Source organism: Mus musculus, chromosome 11 (assembly GCF_000001635.26).
Source record: "Mus musculus strain C57BL/6J chromosome 11, GRCm38.p6 C57BL/6J".
In the NCBI taxonomy this organism is placed as follows: Eukaryota; Metazoa; Chordata; class Mammalia; order Rodentia; family Muridae; genus Mus; species Mus musculus.
Genome location: NC_000077.6, coordinates 106708312 through 106718508, shown reverse-complemented (window position 1 = coordinate 106718508; position 10197 = coordinate 106708312). Strand labels below are relative to the sequence as shown.

Below are 10197 nucleotides of genomic sequence, written 5' to 3'. Positions count from 1 at the left end.
TTGAGGCCAGCCAAGTCTACAGAGTGAGTTCCAGGACAGCTAGAGCTACTCAGAGAAACCCTGTCTAAAACAAAACAAAACAAAAACAAAAAACTGGGGCTGGAGAGGTGACTCAGACTCTTGACTGTTCTTCCAGAGGTCCTGAGTTCAATTCCCAGTAACCACATGGTGGCTCACAACCATCTGAAATGGGATCTGATGCCCTCTTCTAGATAGAGTGTCTGAAGAGAGCGACAGTATACTCATATACATAAAATAAATAAATCTTAAAAACAAACAAACAAAATGAAAGAAGAGGAGGAAACAAAAAGAGAGAAGGAAGAAAAGAAGGAAGGGCTCTTTACCAGCTCTTCAAACCAGTCAGAGCAAGGATGGTTTTCTAGCTGGAAACCATCACTTTGTGGCTCTTACAGTGAGGCAAGAGACTAGTCCTCAACTGCAATGTGTCTTTGTTGACCCCTGAAAGCCCTGAAGGATGGCGCTTCAGAAACAAAGTGGCAGGTTGGGCTTGTTGCTACAGCTGGGTCAGGGAAGCAAGGAGCTCAAGCTAGCCAAAGCCATCTGAAATCCTGTTCCTAAAACAAAGAAGGGAGGGAGGGAGGGAGGGAGGGAGGGGAGAAAGGGAGGGAGGGAGGAAGGAAGGAAGGAAGGAAGGAAGGAAGGAAGGAAGGAAGGAAGGAAAGGAAAGGAAAGGAAAGGAAGGAAGGAAGACAGATAAGCAGGTAGGCAGAAACCATTAAGGCAGAAATAATCAAATTCTGACAATACAGTAGTTGCCATCACTAGCCTGGAAAAGCATCAAAGTACTGCTCCTTGGGTCTATTATTATTATTATTACTTTTGTATTGTTTTGGGACATAGTCTCACAATGTGACCCTGGCCCAAACTCCAGACTGTCCTTGAACCCAAAGAGATTGATCTATGTGCCTCTACCACCAGAACCCTGGAATTAAAGGTGTGTGCTGCCATCCCTGACTGTTGTGGTTTTGTTTGTTTTAAGGCAGGGTCTTCTGAACCTTGGTCTGTAAACCTAAACATGTAGCCATGAAAGACCTTTAACCTCTGACCCTCTTGCATCAGGCTTCCAAATAGGATTTGCAGACATGTGCCACCATACCTGACTTATGTGGTGATCAATGGTGGGCCAGCGCTCTACCAGAACTGCAGCCCTGGTCTCTGGCTAATGCTTTTCTATTTATTATTATGCTTTTTTCCCCCCAAGACAGAGCTTTTCCATGTAGCCCTGGCTGTCCTACAACTTGCTCTGTAGGCCAGACTGGCCTTGAACTCAGAAATCCACTGGCCTCTGACTCCTGAGTGTTATCATTAAAGACATCCGCCACTGGGAAGCTCTTTATTTTTATTTATGTGTACATGTGTGTGTGCATGATATCTGCCATGTGTGGTGATACTCTTAGAAGCTAGTAGGGGGCACTGGCTCCTCTGAGTTATAGGTAGTATGAGCAATCTGCTATGGGTGCTGGGAAGCCAGCTCTGGTCCTCAAAACTGGCAGAAATGCTCTAAGCACTGAGCCATCTCTCTAGCTCCCTGACTAATGCTTCTTGATCTACCAAAACCAATCACTTCCTCTGGCATCAAGGAGGTCTTGGTCTGTCTGAGGAGAATAAGCCATTGCTACATGCGGTAGGAAGGATCTGACAGGAAGAAGTCTGGGGAGGCAAAGGAACGTGGAGGAAGTCAGCTCAGTTTGAGAAAGAGTGGGGACATTTCTAGAGAAATTGATGAGTAAGGAGAAACTGAGTAACGATTAGTCAGAAAAGAAGAGAGGAAGGCGAGCAGCAATGAGAAAGGCATGTGATGCATTCTGGGAACTTAACACCTTAGCAACTAGAGCTCAGGGCGAAGAAGGAAGTGGTATGATTCCAAGGTAGAGGGGGAAGCAAGGGGGTGAGCAAGAACTGGGTAAGGGAGGCCTGGGGTCTGCCTTTTCCCAGAGAATGTTACAACCTTTCAAACATCAAAGGGAGAGAAACCAATTTATAGTCTAGAAAATTCCGTAGGAGGCAAGGCTAAACACACATCTGCAATCTCGGGTGTTTGTCTGTGATGGGAGGGTTGTGTTCAAAGGCATCTTGCCATTTAGCCATCCCCTGGGTCAGAATAAAGAAGGAAGGGATGAAGGGAGGGAAAAGGGAATGTTAGCCCGATGGTAGGGGAGGAGGGTGTCGGGAGGAGGGAGAAGGGGTGAGCTGGGGACTGGAGAGATGACTTGGCAATTAAGAGCAATCATGAGGACTGGATTTCAGGTCCCATCACCTCTGGAGAACGTGACAATCGCCTCTTCTGGCTTCCAAGCACACACAGGCACACAGACACTCCTCCCTCAAAATGTATTCATTCTCTCATGAACATGCATGAAAGGGGGACAGGACGGTTCACTGGAGAAAGGTGCCAGCTGTCGAGTCTGATGATCTAAGTTTGATCCTGGGACTCACATAATGGAAGGAGAGAATTTCTACACGTTGACCTCTGACACACCCCCCCCAATACATAGTGGTACACATGCATTCTACCCTACTTCCACATACACAAATAAATAAATGTTTAATAAGAAAGGTTGGGAATTGGCAGTGGGGAAAGTAGTGTGTACTACACACACATATATACCCACAGTCACAGACACACACATACACCCACAGTTCCACACAAACACATATACACCCAGTCACACACACACACAAACACACATACATACATACATACACAGTCACACACACACAAACACACACACAAACACACATACACAAACAGCCAAAGGGGCTCCTTTGGTGACTAAGCCGGTGATCAGGGACCACTGCAGCGGCTTAAGAAAATCCCTCTTTCTACTGAGCCACCAGTAGCGTTCCTCACAAGGACTGCATATTGTCGGAGAAGCTGGCCAGTGCAGGATAGGAGGCCCAGATTTACACTCTATGGATACAGCCCCCATAGGGAGCCCACAGGAAAGGCAAACAGGTCTTGCTAGGTATCCCACAAAAGCACTTTTGAGTGGAAATAAAACCTCCTTGTCCTGTCAGGAGAAGAAGTCCCCAAACCCAGATGAGGCTAGAAGCGCAAGAACTTTGAGGCAAATGCTACTTGTGGGTTTTTTTGGTTGTTGTTGTTGTTTTCTCCTCTTCTAGACAAAGCCATTGGGTTCAGTGGTCCCTCCGGAAGGCCAGTCATTTCCTGAGGAGATATCAGGCCAGCCCAGACCTCATTGTTCTTGGTTTCCAGCTATGGCCGCCATTACCTGACAAGTACCAGAGCTGGTCTCTGCGCGCCTGGAGAGGTTGTCAGAGTTGTTTCTGCTTTTCACACAGCAGGCTTCTGGTCTGTGGCAGGCAAGAGAATTCTGCCCCTGAGGCATGGCCGGAAGACAGAACTAGCTGAGTGCTTCAGTCTGCAGAAGTCTTTCAGGATTCAGCTGAGGTGGGCCTCAGTCGGCAGACAAGATGCTCCTGGCTCTGGGACTCACGCTGGTGCTCTGTGAGTTTCTAACCTGCTTCCTTCTTCCCTTCTTATGAGACTTGAATTCGTGAAATCAACAGATTGGCTTTCTTTTTCTTTCTCTTCCAGATGCAAGCCTCCAGGCTGAGGAAAACTGTAAGTCCTGGTATTTTCACATGGCTTCCTTCTTTGTGTCTTTTCTGAAATTAACTCATGTCAGACTGCTTAGGGTTGGTGTTTACAACAACTAAGAAAACTCTCAAAGCCTTGTTCTAAATCAAGGTTCAAAGAGTGTGTATTAGAGACAGCGGTGTAGGAGAAAATTGCTGAACACCAGTCTTACATCTTGGTGGGTTTCTGTTTGTTGGAATGGGAGAGATGGGTTTTTTTAAAAAAATTCCTTATATGTATATATGTATATATATGATTCCTTATATGTTTGTGGTCTTTCTGTCATAAGCTATTTCTTTTTACATCATACTATGCCTCTAATTGTTTACTTTCAAACTCTTCTCTTTATTCGCTTGGATTTAGAGTCTGTAATCCCAGTACTTGGAAAACAGACACAGAAAGATCAGTAGTGAAGTCCAGCTTCGGCTCCATAGGAGTTTGAGGGAGGCCTGAGCTACTACGTGAAACAGTACAAAACCGACTCCCAAAAAATAAAAACTTAAAAAAGTATTTTTTTTTCCTTTCACTTGTTTTAATTTACAAATGAGACTCAGTTGACTTGACAGACTATGGAGGCTGAAGGAGCAGACAGTAAATGGGTGTCAGGACTCCCTCTGTCCTAAGAGAGTAACAAAAAGGACCAGCCAGATCCCCTTTCCCTCCCACCGGGGAGGCTCCGCTCCTATCTGAGCTTGCTTGTGGGGAAGGGTTCTGCCTGTCTTTAAAGTCAGACCTATCATCCACTCGAGAGCTGATTCGGAACCTCCGAATTTTTCAGATTAAGAGGATCTGTCTCGCTCCGTCCATCAGAGACTCTGAAGGAAGAGGCTCAGCCCAGCCCAGGGATTGTGGGTCAGGAAGAAGGCCACAGATTACACTGGCTCAGTCAAAAGTTATTCCAGTGTGGGAAGACTAGGGATGCTGGGCTGCAGGCATTTTTGAGCTGAAGAACGTGACAGGGCTGAGTTGAGCCAGGGATGGAGCTGTGGCCCCAGGGTGGGGAGGGCTGTGGTCTGTGAGTCTGTGATTCCTTAGGCTTCTGGCTCCCTTGGCAACACCTGGAGACAGACTGTGTATTGTCTTCAAGTCATCCCCACTAAAGGGTGGGATGGGTGAGCCTCAGAAAGACATGACTCAGCCTAGAATGTCAGGGCTTGTCAGCACTACGGCCTCCGCTCCCTGGAACCCAGACATCTCTCTGGGGCTTGTGCTTGGCTTTACTTAGCTTGCTCTGGTTGGGGACTGGGGTCTCACACTGCTAAGGTAGTCTTGAACCCACTGTGTAGCCCGGGCTGCCTAGGGACTAACTCTAACTCCTCTTGCCTTAGCCTCCCCAATACTCCCCAGCCTGGTGTCACTCAGCCGGCTTGGCTTTGCTTCTTGGGACCTTTTTCCCCTGACTATAAAATGGAAACCACCCACAGACCTGGTGGCTCGAGCAGGGTAAAGTTGAGATTGGAGTAAGGGAGGAGGAGTCATTTGTGCTGTCTATAGGATTAGTAAATGATCCCGGGCAATCACCCCAGCCCTCCTTTATAGTTTAAATTTGTGCCCTATTTGCTCTGTACCCTTCCGTGCCCCCTATCCCCACTCCATCTCTCTCTTGCCCTCAGGGTGTCATATACCTGAAACCCACTGTGTAGCTCAGATGACAATGACTTTCAGGTCCTCCTACTTTCCTCTCCCAAGGGCTGAGATTATAGGCACACACCACACCAGGTTTATGCAGCACTGGCAGTCAAACCCAGGGCTTTAAGCATGTGAGGCAAGCACTCTACTGACTGAACTACATCCCAGCACTCTCTGTCTCCTGTCTGGGTTCTGCCCTGCCAGCCCTAGAGGGTTCTTGCATCTCAAGATCCCCATAGCTTGTCTCCCATCTCTGTGTCTGTCTCTGTCTCTGTCTCTGTCTCTCTCTCTGCTTCACAAGACATCTGCTGTAAGAAACATGGCCCAGAGAAGCAGGCAATAGACTGAAGTTGCTTTGTTGGAACTGGAAGGAGCCTCAACCTTCCCCAGGGATGAAGGATGAGGGGCTGGGGATGTGTGTGTGTATGTGCACACGTAGTGCATATGTAGGGGTGCGTGTGTGTGTGTGCATGTGTGTATATGCATCACTACCAGGAAGTTACAGCTATTTTTTTGTAGTTGGACTGGAAGCAGGGTGGGTTCTTTTTGATACTTGGGCACCTTGTTTCTGCAGGTGGAGCTGACCAGTCAGGCTGGGGCGGAGCCATTCTTTATGGCTAGGACTATTGCCCAGTGCAGCCTGACTTAATTCCTCATGGCCTGAGGCTATTATATAATATATTCCCAAATATGAAAGGGTAAAAAGAAGAAGGGGGTGGAGCTGGGCATGGTGGCACAGGCCTTTAATCCTAGCACTTGGGAGGCAGAGGCAGGTAGATCTCTGTGAGTTGGAGGCCAGCCTGGTGTACAAAGCAGGTTCCAGGACAGCCAGGGAGGGCTATTACACAGAGAAACCTTGTCTCAGAAGAACAAAAGAAAGAAAGAGAAAGAGAAAGAGAGAGAGAGAGAGAGAGAGAGAGAGAGAGCGCAAAGGCAGGGGTACAGAGGGAGGGTTGTAGTTTTGGGAGGGAGGGCTTCTTCCAGCTAGAGTGGGGTGACAGTCCCAGTGGTGGAAGGAGCATGCTAAGGTCCCTTCCAGGCAAGATAGTGGTTAGTAGTTTTTAGCCATGAAGGGCCGAGTGACCCGTTGAAAGAACTTTTGGTGAGACAGTTGAAAAGACAGAGACCAAAGAGCCAAGTTAGTACAACCATAATGATTGAGTCTGCCAAGGGGGTGACCATGGCCCCCAAGTAGTCCAGGTGTCCTCAAGGAGGACATTGCTTACCCTTCCTTGCTGTTGGAGTCTTTCTAGGAACTGTTCACCATTTTCCCATAGTACACCATGTTGGTTTGCTTAGAAATAGCCTTCTTCCCCTGGGAAGGCACAGATGCCTTGCTTTGGAAGGCATCATTAAGCCTAGTCATCCACACTTCTGGAGGACACTGCAGCCAGTGTATCTATTTGATTTTGGTAGGATGACTGGTTTGTTGTAGCAAGATTAGGTCTTCCTTAATCCGATTGATCATTTGAGGGTGTTGAGCCCTATCGCTTGCCGTAGCGAGCGAGCCATTGGGAGGGCTTTCCTAGGACCTCTTGTTTTAGTAGAGAGGGAAGTTCAGAGCGTAAAAATACTTAAAAAGAGTTCTGTGACGGCCAGGGTTACACACAGAGAAACCCTGTCTCAAAAAGAAGGGGGGAGGAGGGAGAGGAGGAAGAAAAAAGAAGAAGGAGAAGGAGAAGGAGAAGGAGAAGAAGGAGGAGAAGGAGGAGAAGGAGGAGGAGGAGAAGGAGGGGGAGGGGGAGGGGGAGGGGGAGGAGGAGTGGAAGGAGAAACTAGTCAGTGCTTTGGTGATCACCTTCAGCCTTCGAAGGAAGGTGCTGACATCCCTATACAGACTAGAACAAAAAAATTGCAGCCTGTGAGTGAGTTCATGGGGGCTTTGAGATGGGAAGGGCCCCTTGATTAGTTTAGAGAACCATTTCCCTCTTGCATCAGCTCCACAAGGTAGAAGTAGGCCTAATGAGGCGCCTGCTGACCCCTCTGATCCCTGCTATATATATTTTTTTCCATCTAGGCCACTGAGATTGAGCTCTGCAGGGTCAACCCTAGGGATAAGCAAGCAAGCCAGTGTCTTGCTTCCTAGGCTACCCAAGTGGAGTATGTGAAATGTAGGTTTTGCAGTTTTTCTAGTTTATTTTCCCCCACTCTACAAGTCAGGTTCTTGCTAAGCGTAACTCTTTTTTTCTCAGGCCTCAGGTCCACCTCAGCCTGCCTCTGCCTGGAGGGAACTCCCTGGACTTCCCGCCTAGTCCTGGCCACTGGCTAATCTGCCTTCCCACCCATCCTGCTGGCTCCCTCCCGTGTCAGAGCGCAGGCACATTCCCTCAAGCTGACCAGGCCCCTGCTGGGCCACCTGGACCTGAGCCTATACCTCCTTCACCACAAGGACCCCCAGCCCTGGCCCCCAGTTACTTCCACTCTCGGTGGACCTCTGAAGCTAGTTTAGAATGGCCACCTCTGCTTCCTCTGGTCATGGCCTCTCTGCCTGGAATCTCAGCTCCACCAAAGACCACCTGATGCCAAGCCTTTTCCATCCCGTAACTTTTGCTGCCCTTGTCTAAAGATCATAAGGGGATCCTGCTCTCCTGACTAAGGATTTCCTTCCGTTTCCTCTCCCTCGTAAACCCTCTTTCCTTGCCCTCAAGGGAGACTGGTTCTGCCCAGCCCCTTCCTTTCCTGTCTCTAGAGCCTCCGGGTTACAGTGTCTCCATAGCCAGTCTCTGTCTTCTGCATGTCTCCGTCATACTGGTCTCTCCCCTGACCCTCAGGCTTTAATCCTGAGCCTGCAGTATGTTTATCTGCCAGGCCTTCAGATTTCCCCTTAGAAGCAAAGCCTTCCTTTTTCACTCTTTTACCTGACATTATCAGTAGCCAGCAAACTGTCTCCCATTTTTCAGGTCCCATAGTCAATCAAATTAGGCATTGAAAAGTTGTGGTAAAATATAATCTAAAGTTTATTTTTTTTTAAATCTGTATTCATCTATTTATTTTTGAGGCAAGGTCTCACTATGTAGCCCTGGCTATCCTGGAACTTGCTTATGCAGGCCAGGCTGGGCTGGAAGTCAGAGATCTGCCCACCTCTGCCTCTTCAGTGCTGGGATTAAGGGCGTGTGCCACTTTGCCTGCCTTTAAAATATATCATTGACATCTAGAGCACGTACAGCCTCGTATAGTTCTAGAAGGTTTCCATCACTCTAGAGATGAAGCCCTTTCGGTTCTTTGGAGAACTCTCTTAGCTCAGCCCACCTGCCTGCCCCTCCCCCGCCGTTTCCATCTGATCCGCCCCTGGCTACTCACTAGCCCCTGGCTGCTCACTGGCATGGAGTCTGAGGCCATGGTGATTTTTCTAGAACTCCGGTAACTTCTGGCATTACCATCCTGACCCACCTGACCCCTTCTCTCCCACACTCCGCTCCTGAAACTGGCCACGCCCAGAGTGCACAGGTGTTTTATGCTCCTGTTCCTGATACACGCTGTTCTGTGTTCTGGAGTACCCAACAGCTGGCCTGCCGCTGGCCCAGTGGACTCGATCCTCCCCTCCCCCCGCCCCCGCACATCCAGCACGCAGTCCTTGCCCTCTCCCGGGCAATCCCTTCCTCTCTGCATAACTGAGTTATAGCCAATTATCCACCAGCCTGCGCGCTCAAACAGCAGGAGTCATTTCTTATTTTTCCTGGACCCCCCCCCCCCCCAGTACCCGGCACAGTTGGATAAATGTCACATGGCTGGGAACTTGAAGTGAACTTGGAGATGCCTGAGAGTCCCCAGGGCAGATGGGCCAGCCTGTCCTGTGATAGCAAGGAAGTGCCTCAGGGCTTCCAAGGAGCTCTGTAATTTTCCTGACAATGGTAGGTAGTTCCTCTTCCCCTCTGAGTCATTTCCAGGTTGAGAGCCAGGTGGCTGGGGGTGGCTCATCATACTAAGAGGACCTTAATTTGGGAAGGAAGCCCCCTCATTAAACCGTTAGTATTTAACATTGTTTGTACCCCTCCTCCTCCCCCCCCCCCAACCCCCCAGACAGGGTTTCTCTGTGAAGCCCTGGATGTCCTGGAACTCCAGTTTGTAGACCCTCCTCTCTTAGATCTCTTTAGGCTGTTCTGTGCCCTGTTGGCCATTGACTTTTTTGAACAGTTTGAGGCTTGATGAGGAGCATGGGGTGGGGGTGGGGGCATTGTCCATTGACAGGAGGTCTGTGGGACATTTCCAATACTGTGCACACCTAGAGCCTTGGGCCCCCCCTTGCCGTGAATAGTCCTGTATCCTGGTGAGACCTCTGTGCAGTTTCAGTGTGCTTCTCCTCGGAGGGCATGTTCTTATAGCAAGGAGTAAGAATTCTGTTTTATAGACATGGAGAAGTCTCAAGATCTGCTGGCTGTATTATTATTATATTATTTTCTTATAGCAAGGAGTAAGAATTCTGTTTTATAGACGTGGAGAAGTCTCAAGATCTGCTGGCTGTATTATTTTCCTGTTTGCTTGATTTTGCAAAATCAAAGACCAAAGAACAGGACTGGGGATATGCCTCAGAGTTCATCTGGCATGTGTGGCTCCCTGGTTTTGATCCCTAAAGCCACACATGGTGGTACAAGCCTATAACACTAGGACTTGGGAGATAGAGACAGGAAAACCATAAAGTTCAAAATCCTACCTAATCCTTGGCTACATAGTGGGTTCATGGCCAGTTTGCTCTATAGAACTATTCCAGGACAGCACAGAGAAACACTGTCGCAAACAAACAAACAAACAAACAAACAAACACTCAGTGCAGTGCTTCCTCAGAGAGCCGAACCTGGGAGGTTGGACTTTCTAGGGCTGCCAAGGTTACAGAGTGGGGAGTGCCCAGCCAAACTCAGTATCTTTGTGTTAACAGAAAATGAAAGGGGCTGGGAGAGGGGTGTGCCAGCTCACACTGTAGTCCCCGTACTTGGGAAACCAAGGCAGGA

General features: G+C 48.7%; 1 protein-coding gene across 4 annotated transcripts in view; it reads left to right on the top strand.

Annotated features, from left to right (window-relative positions):
- Positions 1-3227: 3227 nt before the first annotated feature.
- Pecam1 (platelet/endothelial cell adhesion molecule 1) overlaps positions 3228-10197 on the top strand; it is a 61069-nt gene continuing 54099 nt past the window's right edge. For all 4 annotated transcript variants that reach the window (NM_001305158.1, NM_001032378.2, NM_008816.3 and 1 more), the window contains exons 1-2: positions 3228-3490; positions 3581-3607. In NM_001305158.1, coding sequence (NP_001292087.1) covers positions 3457-3490; positions 3581-3607 — 61 coding nt within the window. In that variant the 5' untranslated portion in view covers positions 3228-3456. The remainder of the gene's footprint in view (positions 3491-3580; positions 3608-10197) is intronic.